General features: G+C 58.1%; 1 protein-coding gene across 1 annotated transcript in view; it reads left to right on the top strand.

Annotated features, from left to right (window-relative positions):
* The window catches only part of SRCIN1 (SRC kinase signaling inhibitor 1), a 65,852-nt gene that overhangs the window by 38,239 nt on the left and 14,819 nt on the right, over positions 1 to 12,794 (top strand). The window contains exons 6-16 of the mRNA XM_037033316.1: positions 167 to 362; positions 917 to 1,115; positions 1,568 to 1,661; positions 2,123 to 2,982; positions 4,027 to 4,119; positions 4,317 to 4,360; positions 4,642 to 4,829; positions 5,737 to 5,912; positions 11,814 to 11,944; positions 12,102 to 12,249; positions 12,538 to 12,784. Of these exons, the coding sequence (XP_036889211.1) occupies positions 167 to 362; positions 917 to 1,115; positions 1,568 to 1,661; positions 2,123 to 2,982; positions 4,027 to 4,119; positions 4,317 to 4,360; positions 4,642 to 4,829; positions 5,737 to 5,912; positions 11,814 to 11,944; positions 12,102 to 12,249; positions 12,538 to 12,784 (2,376 nt within the window). The remainder of the gene's footprint in view (positions 1 to 166; positions 363 to 916; positions 1,116 to 1,567; positions 1,662 to 2,122; positions 2,983 to 4,026; positions 4,120 to 4,316; positions 4,361 to 4,641; positions 4,830 to 5,736; positions 5,913 to 11,813; positions 11,945 to 12,101; positions 12,250 to 12,537; positions 12,785 to 12,794) is intronic.

Here is a 12,794-nt window from a genome sequence, read left to right as displayed (position 1 = left end):
CTCCTGCAGCCACGCAGCCAAGTCTGGAGTCCAGGAGACCCTCCTGTGTGTGTGTGTGTGTCTGTCGCTGGCCAGTGGGGGTTCCCAGGGCCCGGATGGCACAGCGGGCAGAGCGGGCAGAGCAAAGGGCTCGGCTCCATTCCTTCCATCCGCCTTGCCTCTGCAGACCCGCAGCGCACGCCACACTCAGGGAACCCAGCCGGGGCTGGCAGACCAGGCGGCCAAGCTGTCCTACGCCTCAGCTGAGTCGCTGGAGACCATGTCGGAGGCCGAGCTGCCTCTGGGCTTCAGCAGGATGAACCGCTTCCGACAGAGCCTGCCCCTCTCCCGCTCAGCCAGCCAGACCAAGCTGCGCTCGCCAGGTACTGCCCGCCTGTCCACCCTCCTTCTGGCCACTGGCTCCTCCCCCTGCTCTGCTTGCCCTGTAACACTCTTCATCCGCTTCACCATTCCATCTTCCACAACCATCCTTCTGGAAGCCTCTGCCTCCCTTCCCCATCTCCCACCCCCCAGCGATCTCCTCCCCCCCAGAGCCCTTCCTCCTCAGTGCCTCCTCCCAGTCCTCTTTCCCTCTCCCCCGCTCACCTCTCCATCATCTCTTCCACCCCTCTCCCCTTCATCAAAGACCCCCCCCCTCGGTTTCTGTCCCACCTGCTCCCGCCCCCAATTCCATTTCCTCACCTAGACTCCAGCCTGCCTGGGGTCAAGGAGGTGGCTTCAGAGGTCAGCAGCATGAGGAGCGCCTGGGTGCATCTGCACTCCGGAGCAGCGTCGGGTCTCAGACCCTGCCTCTGCGGGACCGGCGCGGCTGCGGAAGCGCCCCCTTGCTCTCCTGGCCATCGGCAGCGCCGTCGTGGTGGTGGTGGTGCTAGTGGCGGCGGCAGAGGCCGCGGCAATGACAGCGGTTCCTTCGCAGGGGTGCTGTTCCTGCAGTTCGGGGAAGAAACTCGGCGGGTGCACATCACGCACGAGGTCAGCAGCCTGGACACGCTGCACGCACTCATCGCGCACATGTTCCCGCAGAAGCTCACCATGGGCATGCTTAAGTCGCCCAACACCGCCATCCTCATCAAAGACGAGGCTCGCAACGTCTTCTATGAACTGGAGGATGTCCGGTGGGCGTGGCCCCGGGGGAGGGGTGGAAGGAGTGGGCTTCCGTGTACTCCCCCTCTGTGGGGGGCTTGATTATGCAGGCCATTCCCCAGCCCCCTCCAGACCCAACCCCCGTCCTTCCTCTTTCCTCCCCACGCCCTGCCGCCCCGCCCCCTTCTTGGTCATCTCAGCCCCACCCCCTTCCCTCTAAATCATCCTTCTCTGCTGGCTGTGGCAGTCTTGAGCTGACCTGAAACTGGCCCGGGGGGCCGAGGAAGTGGACGGGGTGGGGGAGGCTGCTGGGTGTGTGTTGGTGGCAGGTGGCCTGAGGCACGAGAGCCACTGAGCAAGGAGTTAGACAGGGGTTGGGGCTCCTTGCCCGTCTTGCCATCCCTCTTTCCCTCCTGAAAGTAGCTGCCGCTCCTCAACGCAGGGCAGGGAGATGGTGACCCTCTGACCTTCCCCCGCCCTCTAGGGACATCCAGGACCGCAGTATTATCAAGATCTATAGAAAGGAGCCGCTTTACGCTGCTTTCCCTGGCTCACACCTCACCAACGGGGATCTGCGGGTATGGCTGGGGGTGCCCAGGGGTTGGGGAGGCTGGGCAGATAGGGTCCGGGTCTGGGAGCATAGTAACTGGTCATCAGGAACCAGGCCCTGCTTTGGAGAAGAAAACTTAGAGGCTGAAGCAGAAGAGACCTCCATTAATGGTGGGGTCATGGGTCTCTCCAACACACCTCTGGATATTCTAGACGACTCTTCCCAGAACCACTCTTTCCCCGTTGGGCTTCCCCACCTGTCACCGCAGGGTGGGCTGTACGTCGCTCCTCTGGGCTTCTCCATTCGCCGCTTCTTCCTGCATTCGGAGAGCCCTGCTGGGAGAGGGGCCCGATATACAGCCAGAGCGAGGGAAGGCAGAGAGCAGAAGGGACTTAAGTGCGGAGGAGGGGGGGGGAGGATGCTGGCTCCTCCAGCAAGGGAAGCTCTTTGTGACCAGTCCTATGGGGATCCGGCCTGTCTTCTGCACAGAGAGAGATGGTGTACGCGTCGAGGGAGTCGTCGCCCACGCGGCGCCTCAACAACCTGTCGCCCGCGCCGCACCTGGCGTCCAGCTCGCCGCCCCCGGGGCTGCCGTCCGGGCTGCCGTCGGGGCTGCCCTCAGGCTCCCCGTCGCGCTCGCGCCTCTCCTACGCCGGGGGGCGCCCGCCCTCCTACGCCGGCAGCCCGGTGCACCACGCGGCCGAGCGGCTGGGGGGCGCCCCCGCCGCGCAGGGCGTCAGCCCCAGCCCCAGCGCCATCCTGGAGCGGCGCGACGTGAAGCCGGACGAGGACCTGGCGAACAAGGCGGGCGGCATGGTGCTGGTGAAGGGCGAGGGCCTCTACGCCGACCCCTACGGGCTGCTCCACGAGGGCCGCCTGAGCCTGGCTGCGGCCGCGGGCGACCCGTTCGCCTACCCGGGGGCCGGCGGCCTCTACAAGCGCGGCTCGGTGCGCTCGCTCAGCACCTACTCGGCCGCCGCGCTGCAGTCCGACCTGGAGGACTCCCTGTACAAGGCGGCGGGTGGCGGCCCTCTCTACGGGGACGGCTACGGCTTCCGCCTGCCGCCCTCGTCGCCGCAGAAGCTGGCCGACGTGGCAGCGCCACCCGGAGGCCCCCCGCCGCCGCACAGTCCCTACTCCGGGCCGCCCAGCCGCGGCTCTCCGGTGCGCCAATCCTTCCGAAAGGACTCGGGCTCCTCCGTCTTCGCAGAGAGCCCCGGAGGCAAAACTCGCAGCACCGGGAGCTCCTCTACGGCCGGAGTCCCCCCTTCTGAGCTCTTCCCCGGGCCTGGGGAGCGTCCCCTCGTTGGGTTCGGGCCACCTGTGCCAGCGAAGGACACAGAGACCAGGTAAGGGACGCTCACGAGGCCTCAGGGCCCGGGAGGGGGGCGGCGGGGGCGGGGGGAGAAGGGGCACCACAGAGTTTGTGGCAGGGTTGTTGTGTTCTGGACGCTGAGAGCCCGGAGTCCTTTGTGGACCTGAAGTAGCCTAGTGGAGTCACCAGGGTATCTTGAATGAAGCAAGCAAGGCAATGGAAAGGTGGGCGTGGTATTTTCTTTCTGTTTGCGAGACCTTAGGGGTGACTAAAGGGCCCCAGACAAAGACTCTGGAAACCTGGGTTTACACCAGTTCCCTGAACCTGTTTCCCCAACCAAGACCCGGGCTGAACTTCTTTAGTGCCTTTCTCGCCCGGACAGGACGTGCAGCCGAGAGCTGTCCAGCACAGGGCCTGCTGAAGTCCACTGGGGTGGGGGTGCTGGTAAGAAATAGGGCTGGGGAGAGAGAGGCTCATTCGTTTAGGTAGCCCCTGCTTTGGGGAGCTCTTGCCCATCATTCAGCTCCTTCCTAAGGATGCAGGGCTGGAGGAGGTGGCCAGGGCACTGACCTGCCCACCTCTGCCCTTGGCAGTGCTGCCGAGAGGTAAGAAGTGATTTATATTCACACAGGTCTTTAGTGGCCTTGTGCCTGGCAGTGCGCTGGGCACCGTCAACACCAAGTTGGGCAAACCCAGTTCTGCCCTGTTTAGTGGGGGGGACATAGTTAAAAAATCCCTGTACTTCTTCTGGGAGGGTGTACAAGGACCCCTCAAGGCTGCTGGGATGGCTTCAGAGAAGCGGTAGGGAGGAGGGTGTAGCAGGTGAGGGAAAAACGTGTGGCATCGCTGAGACACAAGGGTGGGCCCAGTAGGGAGCCAGTGGTGAGGGGTGAGGCTGCAGAGGGAAGGGGTGCCTGTCGGATGGAGACGGGCTTACCAGTGTTATATGAGGGGGGGGTCAGCTGTGGACTTGATCCTTAGGTGTTGGGACCCTTTAAATTGTCTGTGTAATAGGGGTCTGGGCAGGAGGGATCCAATGCCTAGAAAAGGGTTTGCTCGAAGCCACCATCCTCCCCAGGGAGCGCATGGAGGCCATGGAGAAGCAGATTGCCAGCCTCACAGGCCTGGTGCAGAGTGCCCTACTACGAGGTTCGGAGCCCGAGACCCCCAGGTGAGCACTTCTCCCAGCACCAGTCAGGGACTGTGGCTGGGGCAAGAGGAAGGGAAGGTGGGCCGAGGGAGCCCCGGGATCAGCTCTGCCAGTGTGACTCTGGGTGTGGTGCCTTCCCTTCTCTGGGTCTCCATCCTGAGATCAGGGGGCTGGAGACTCATGGGCCCTCTGATAGCCATCTTTTCCCTGTGTCTCAGTGAGAAGATAGAGAGCTCCAACGGAGCAGCTACACCTTCCGCACGTGAGTGACCTTACCCCCTCCTCCACAGGTCCTCAAACTCTCCAAGCCTCAGATTCCCAGTCTGTAAAGTGGGGATTAAACAACTGGGCTTGAAAAGATGAATGAGTAGTCACCTCAGCCCAAGATGGCTTTGCCCTGGCCCCCCACAGAAGGGCTGACTACCATCTGGGGCAGGGAGTCAGAGTCACGTGCCTCTGTGGCTACCGTATGTGGGGGACCTTGCCCCAGCCCTTCCAAGGCTCCTGATTTGTTCTTCTCCCATCCTTGTCGTCCCTGTGCAGCCTGTGGGTCAGGTGGCCGGAGCAGCGGGGCCACCCCGGTGTCCGGCCCTCCCCCGCCCTCTGCCAGCAGCACCCCTGCGGGACAGCCCAGTGCCATCAGCCGTCTGCAGATGCAGCTGCACCTGCGTGGCCTCCAGAACAGCACCAGTGACCTGCGCGGCCAGCTTCAACAATTGCGGAAGCTCCAGGTAGGCTCCCTCCAGGACCTTGCTCCTGCCCCGCCCCCTCAGGACCCACCCACTTGAGATGAAACTTTTTTCTACAAGTCCAGCCCCATCCTTTACTCGCTCAGTCGAACCTGGAGCCCTTCCCTGGGCCCCTCTCCGAATGCTTTCTCCCCTTTCCCTCTCTCAAGTTCCTGCCCCCCTCCCTGACTTTCTGTGTCCCCTTGGGCGGAAGCCCTTTCCCCAGATCCTGTTAGCTCCCCCGCCCTGCCCCGCCTGGCAGATGGTCCCCCCAGTGAGGAGCCTGGCATCACTGTGCCCGCTCCTCCAGAGGGCCCTAGAGCCCGTCAGGTGAGGCTAATGAGCAGAGACAGGCTGGAGGGGGGCAGAGAGTTGCCATCTGGGCAACAGATAAGATCTCACCCACACCCACCATTGCCCCAACTGGGCTTTAGAATTGGGTTCGAAGATTAAGTTGGTCTTCTCATCCCAGCCACGGAAACTCGATCAAACTCCTTGAGTCCATGGAAGCCATGGCCATGCAGCAGCCCCTACATAGGGCCACTCATCCCCCAAATATCCTGTTCTCCTTGCCTCTCTATTTCCCCAGCACAGTAACCTTGTCCTCCGCCCCCTCACCATCCCACCCCTTCGCTGCTGCTCACTCCACAGTCATGCAGCCGCACCTTCTGCATGGGCCAACTGAGCACTCTTCCCTGCCCTATCCCCATGCCATTCTCCTCCTGCCTCTGTTCCCCAGAACTTAGCTATTGGCTTCTGCCCCCCACCATCCCACCCGAAAGGCAGCTGCATCTGCTGTGGAGCACGCCCGGCATTGGGCTGTCCTCTGCCTGCCTTCTCCCGGCCCTTTCCCTGATGCGTGCCTCCATCCCCTCCCACCCCGGTCCATCGGTCCTCCTGCATTCGGCAGCTACAAAACGTGGAGTCGTTGCGCGCGCTCCTGAAGGGCACGGAGGCGGAGCTGAGCATGCGCGTGTCGGAGGCGGCGCGGCGGCACGAGGACCCGCTGCAGCGACAGCGCACCCTGGTGGAGGAGGAGCGGCTGCGCTACCTCAACGACGAGGAGCTCATTACCCAGCAGCTCAAGTGAGGCTGGGCCCGGCAGCGGAGGGAGGGCTGGGGCCGGGGGTGCGGCCAGAGTGGCGCAGCCTGGTTTCACTGGGAGGCGCAGCTCCTCCTGTCCTTCTGAATCACCGGTGACGTTGATCTGTTCGGAAGCCTGATTTCCTTCTCCTGTGTGGCCTGATTTCCCTGTGACCCACAAACCTTTGACCTTCTGGCACAATTCCTGACTTTTTTTCTGGCTTGATGCCTGCGTTTGCTATGGTCTTTTCTTCCTAATGGCCCACAGTCTGGAGACTCCGTGGCCTTACTTTCATGTGGCCAGCTGCCTGATTTCACTCTGCCTTGTCTGCTTTCATTCTGGCCTGTGACCGCTGTAAAATGACCCTCCGGTAGAGCATTCACGTGGAGACTTCCAGGTGCTGCCAGCTTGGTCAGCTTGGTGCTGACCAGCCACATTTAGCTGCACTCCAGTCCCTTAATTTCTGAGACCAGGTATAGCCACGGAAAAACCCTCCTCCCCTCCTAGTATGCCTCTAGCTCTTCCAGGAGGAATGAAGAATAGAGAACACCCCACGCCCAGATGCTTAGACATGGAAGGGTTAACAGAAGACAGTCCTTTGAACCAAATTTAGCAAATAGCTGTCTGGCCAAGATTTGATTGTCTGGCACCACTGAAGGAAGAAGCTGCCTTTAAGAAGAAGCTGCTTTTCACTGTTGGTCCAGTGTGTGAACACCCCCCCACCCACCCGCCCCCACTGTCGCCTTCCCTTGTCAGANACACCCCATGCCCAGATGCTTAGACATGGAAGGGTTAACAGAAGACAGTCCTTTGAACCAAATTTAGCAAATAGCTGTCTGGCCAAGATTTGATTGTCTGGCACCACTGAAGGAAGAAGCTGCCTTTAAGAAGAAGCTGCTTTTCACTGTTGGTCCAGTGTGTGAACACCCCCCCCCCCCCCCCCCCCCCCNTGAACACCCCCCCACCCACCCGCCCCCACTGTCGCCTTCCCTTGTCAGAGACAGAGGCCCTGCGGCTTTCTCTGGCCTCCCTCTGGGTGACACAGGGCATGAGGGGACCTGAGGTCCAGTTCCAGCACTGAGAGCCTGTGTGGTCAGGGTGGCTTCTGTCCTTCTCTGTGCTGCGACTTCCTCATCTGTGCCCAGTATTAAGATTTTTGCAGTTCTTTCCAGAGAAAGCTTGGGTGCCATTGGCCAGTGACTCGGGGAGCCAGGAGAGGCTGCTCAGAGGAGCCCAGCTTCCTCACCAAGTCATATTTGATTGTACCTCTCGCAAGGGGCTCCTTGAGAACTACCCCTGCTCCTCAGCCTTGGGGCCATGTGGCCTGGTGGTGCATGTGCCAAGATCCCCGTGACCCCTTGTAGCTGAGATGAAATAAGGGGTCATCCCACTTAGAGAAAAGCTGGCTGCAGCTACGCCATCGCTCCAGGTGTGAAAACTCAGTGATAGCCCCTGTGAGATCTCCGAGTAGACTGGCAGCTGCCATCCCCCCAACCCCGGGGAATTCTATTACCTGGTGTTTCTGTCCTCTCCTTGCCCCTTTTCACTTAGCATATAGGAGCTGGGTTGGAATTTTCAAAGGGGACTTTATTGAGACATTAAAGGAAAATAAAAGGAAGTATAAAAACACCAAGGCAGGAGAAATGAAAGGACGGATTTATGCTTTTGTCATAAGAGTGTCTGGTCCTCAGCTTTCCGGGCCCTTGGTTCCCTAGGAACATGCAGACTCATGCCCCCTGCTGTGTTACTCAGAGCGCTCACTTGAGAGAGAGCTTGGGGGACAACAGATTGCTTTTGGCAGGATTTTCTGCCCACTTTGAAGGGAGCTCCTGCCTTTTTTTTTTTAAGATTTCATTTATTTATTTTTTTACAGAGATGGAGAAGGGAGGGAGAAAGAGAGGGAGTGAAACGTCAATGTCTGGTTACCTCTAGAACACGCCATACTGGGGACTGGCCTGCAACCCAGGCCTGTGCCCTGACTGGGAATCTAATCGGCGATGCTTTGGTTTGCAGGCCTGTGCTCAATCCACTGAGCTACACCAGCCAGGGTAGGGCTCCTGCCTATTTGAGGTGGGACCTGGACTGGGCTACACACCAACCCGGCAGTGGTTCCAGCTTGGCCATGGGGGTCCTCCCTGCCCAGCTTCCATCCCCTCCCCGGGCATTAGATGGCCCAACAGGCCCTATCTTACCCTTGTACATTTGCTCTGCACCTTCTTGCCCTTGCATCTTGCCTGAAGTTAAGATCAATGCTATGCTTCATTCAGCTTGGCTCACTCACCTATACTTACAGCCAAGCACTTGATCTCTGTGTAGACCTTGCCCTTGGGGGCAGCCTCTGCTGACGAAGGCCTTTTGGCCTCTGGAGCCTAATTTGCCCCAACCCAGGGCCGACTTTGTAGGCACGTGGCCAGTGCAGTAACACGGGGCACGCCTGGTTTAGTGCTGTGCTATCACTGTCTTGGAGGGTTTTTTTAAAAACATTTTATTTATTTATCTTTAGAGGGGAAGGGAAGGAGAGAAGTATCAATGTATGGTTGCCTCTCGTGGGTCCCCTGCTGGGAACTAGCCTGCAATCCAGGCATGTGCCCTGACTGGGAATCGAACCGTGATTCTTTGGTTCACAGGCCCGCACTCAGTCCGCTGAGCTACACCACCCAGGGCACTGTCTTGGAATTCTTAATGTTCTAACTAGGGTTCATTTTGCATGGGGCCCTGCAGATCATGCAGCAGGTCTGCCCCTCCCCTCCCCCCTTGGCACCTCCAGGAATAAACCTGGGTCTGCAAAGCCTGACCACTTTGTGATCCCAGTATCTAGACGTGGACTGGTCAGGGACTCACGTGCAGAGCCTGCCCAAGTTAGGGCCCCCAAATCCAGGTGCTAATTGAGCCTAAGGCTGGGCGGGTAGTTCCTTCTGCCTGGAAGTTGCAGTGTTGCCTTCTCCTAAAGGCTTACTCGCATCCACCTTTATGGGAGGGTCTCTTCCTGCTCACAGTGGTGTGTGGGAGTGACGTTTTTACAAAACTGGTGCGCCTGAGCCAATCAGGTGCCACACAAAGCAGAGTGCAGGTATTCTTTCCCAAGTGAATATTGCTGAGCCTCTTTTTTAAAAAAATCTCTTTGCAAATTTTATTGATTGGTTGATTGATTTGAGAGAGAGAAACAGCGATTTGTTGTTCCACTTATTTATGTGTTCATCGGTTGCTTCTTGCATGTGCCCTGACTGGGAATCAAACCTACAATATGGCGTATTGAGATGACTCTCTGACCAAAACTACATGGTCAGGGTGAGCCTCTTTTTTCTTTTTTTTCAAGACTTTATTTATTTATTTTTTAGAGAGGGGAAGGGAGAGAGAAAGAAAGGGAGAGAAACATCAGTGTGTGGTTGCCTCTTATGCCCTGCCCACTGGGACCTGGCCTGCAGCCCAGGCATGTGCTCTTGACTGGGAATCGAACCAGTGACCTTTTGGTTTCCAGGCTGGTGCTCAATCCACTGAGCCATACCAGCCAGGGCTTTTTTTTTTCAATGCCAAAGCCAGTTGTATTAGTTTTAAGGTGGCTAATTAGTTACTTAGGGTTGCTGCTGTAATAACCTGTATAATGGTTCAGAAATAGTAGACATGCCTTTCTTTCTCATGGAACAGCATTGGGGGTGGGTTAGTGGATGGCCCTCCTCCCTGTAGTCATTCAGGGACCTGGGCTAATGAAGGTTTGGCCCTATTCAGTATGTGTCAGATCACCCACAGGGTCATTGCCTTTCCACCAACAGGAAGGGGAGAAGAGCATGGAAGAGCTTATGGGAAGGTGTGTGTGGGTCAGGCCTGGACACGGCATGTACCCCTTTCGTTTATATTTCACTGGCTAAACTTCAGTTGCATGGCCACTTCAAAGGGCTGGGGAGGCTGGGACGTGTAGTCTGATGTCTGAGCTGCTGTCTGTCTGTGTGTTGAGGTACCGACGGTTCCCACTCACAGAATTAGTCGTGAGGATTAACTAGGGCAGCGATTTCAACCGGCGCGCCGCAAGAGGCACGTTGATGTGCCACAAGAATTTTTAAAACATGCAATAGACTGACCTTTTTTTCCTTAGATTGTCAAATAAAAAAGGTCAACATCCAACACAACGATAGCCATCTGGTGCGAATGAATCAAAGTCAGACCTATTTTTTGTCAGACCAGCAGATATATTTTTTGGTGTGTTGTGAGATGAAGAAGATTGAAACTCGCTAAAATAAAGTCATGAAGGGGGAGGGCTGACTGTAGCACCTGACGTTCCATACGTACAGGACGTGGGAGCTCTTACGCTGGTTGGGCGGAGTCACGGGATTTTCTCCTTGGCTCCAGTCTGGTTGGATGAAGATGTAGAAGGCATGCTGATGAGATTTGCTGATGACGCAGAGCTCGGAGGCGGAGCCGATCTGTTGGATGGTAGAACTGAGCTTCAGAAGTTGTTCCCGCCTGGAGAGCTGAGCCGACACCCAGAAGGCGGGACCCGATGGGAGTGCATGTGATGCCCTGCATGTGGGTCAGGGATGTCAGTGACTCGAGGGCGGAGCTGAGATGACCTACCCGGGCAGCAGTTCTTGCTTTCTTCCTTTCTGTTTTCTGTTTTCCTTTTTAGAGGTCTCATCCAGATCAGCGGCTCTTTCTTTCTCTCAATCATTCATTCCACAATTATTTACCAGACAGCTATTCTGCTCCAGGCACGCTGCCAGGTGCTGAGCATTGGAGATGATGCCGGAAGGCCTGGCTCCTGCTTGCCTGCCTGGAGCTGTGCAGTCCAGAACGTGGGAGGGGCCCCAGGGGCTGGCAGGGCAGGACGCAGGCCCCAACCCCCAGCGTAGGAAGTAAGGGGGGGTTCCCATGGAGACCTTAGGATGGGTGGGAGTCACATGCACACATATATGTGCACATGTGTATGTGTGTGTGTGTGTGTGTGTGTGGAACGGTGTATTCTAGGCAGAGAAAATGGCAGTAGAAAGGCCCAGAGAGGGCAGCACAGATAAAGACCTCAGAGAAATTCTGGGCGGTTCTAAACAGAAGCAAGCCAGACAGAGGACAGGAGATGGGGCTGGAGGGAAAAGAAGAAGAGCAGCCCTCGGGGCCTTACCTCTCGTTTGCATTAGCCTATTTAACTCACAGTGGTCCCAGGAGGGAGGAACTCCCACCACCCCTGTATTTCCGATGAAGAGGCTGAGGCCTGGCGAGGGGAGGTAGCTGGCCCAAGGTCTCTCTCCGGGCCTGGGCAGAGCTGGGGCTGGAACGCGGATCTGTTTGACCCTGAGTCAGATTTTCAACTCTCACCCGCTTGCCCTTCTGCATTGCCTGGAAGGGTTTGGATTTGACCCTCAGAACGATGGGGTCCATCTAGGGTTCAACAGAGTGCGGGGCGCCTTGGTCTGATTTACGCTGTAGAACGATGTGGGTTGTAAAAACGATACGAGCACGGCATAAGCCAGGTGAAAATCAAAAGCACTTTTGTCCTCAAAGAAAGCGGCTGTGTCTGGACCATTTGAGAAAAGGTAGGTGGACACAGTGGTGTCGCCCTGCAAGAAAAGAGAGCCCTCCGGGCACGTGCTGCCGCCTCCCGCTCTCTGAAACGCTGCCAAGCTCTCTGCTGCTCCTTTGGCAGAGCGAGAATCAGAAGATGCAAGTTACAGGGACCGAGATTTGAGCTGATGTGGCTAAAGATCAGAGCTTCAAAAGGGGACCCGGGGCCCCTGTTAGGGAGCTCTTCTGAAGTCTCCTCCCTGAGGTTTGGCATTTCCGATTTCGCTTGGGCTGCGGCCTGATGGATGGCTTTTAATTTTGATCTGATGGTGACCTGATTTCTTTCCAGCTGCCTGATTTCAGGGGGCTGGGCTGGGGCCAGAGGGGCTGAGAGGGTCTCTCTGTGGCTGCAGTGACCTGGAGAAGTCGGTGGAGAAGATCCAGAGGGACGTCTCCCACAACCACCGGCTGGTGCCCGGGCCCGAGCTGGAGGAGAAGGCGCTGGTGCTGAAGCAGCTCGGGGAGACGCTGACTGAGCTCAAGGGTGAGCCTGGGGGCCAGTGACGGTGGCTCGAGGCCCAGGTGGGAGTCCCTGCTGTGCCCCCTCGCCCCCCCCCCAGGCACTGCCCTTTCTGCCACCCATTCTCCCAGGCCTCTGAGCTGCTCCCCGCTCAGCTCACCACTGCCTGTGGTCCCTGCAGCTCACTTCCCAGGCCTGCAGAGCAAGATGCGGGTCGTGCTGCGCGTGGAGGTGGAGGCAGTGAAGTTCCTGAAGGAGGAGCCGCAGCGCCTGGACGGGCTCCTCAAGCGCTGCCGGGGGGTCACAGACATGCTGGCCCAGATCCGAAGGTCATTCTTTCCCTCTCTGGTCACGCACTGGCCCCAGATTGATAGATCAGCCCGACCCCTTATCCTGACTCCCCTAAAGGTCACTGGTGTGGCGACAGGAGTTACACCTCAACTCTGACTTGTAGGCTTGGCCATCCCTAATGCTGAGGGCAGTTACTCCTCCCCTTGCTTCTGTCCCACAAGATCCCAGAGCCCTCCTTCCACCCCGCCCCCCTCAGGCCAGGCTTCCCTTTCGCGGGGCCACCACCCCTCTGGTCTCACAGCTGCTCCTAACTCTTCCAACCCCAGGCAAGTGGACGAAGGAGTGTGGCCACCCCCCAACAACCTCCTGAATCAGTCCCCCAAGAAGGTGCCAGCTGAGACCGACTTCAACAAAAGCTTGGACTTTGAATTGCCACCCCCCAGCCCTCCGCTAAACCTCCATGAGCTGAGTGGGCCACCCGAGGGAGCCCCTTCTACCCCCAAGGGGGGCAACCCCACCAAAGGCCTGGATGCGCCTGGCAAGAGAACTGTGGACAAGGCTGTGTGTGTTGAGGTACGGGGCC

Source organism: Sturnira hondurensis, unplaced genomic scaffold (assembly GCF_014824575.4).
Source record: "Sturnira hondurensis isolate 20B ecotype Veracruz unplaced genomic scaffold, ASM1482457v3 Scaffold0021632, whole genome shotgun sequence".
NCBI lineage: Eukaryota > Metazoa > Chordata > Mammalia > Chiroptera > Phyllostomidae > Sturnira > Sturnira hondurensis.
This window is presented reverse-complemented; position numbering and strand designations above follow the sequence as displayed.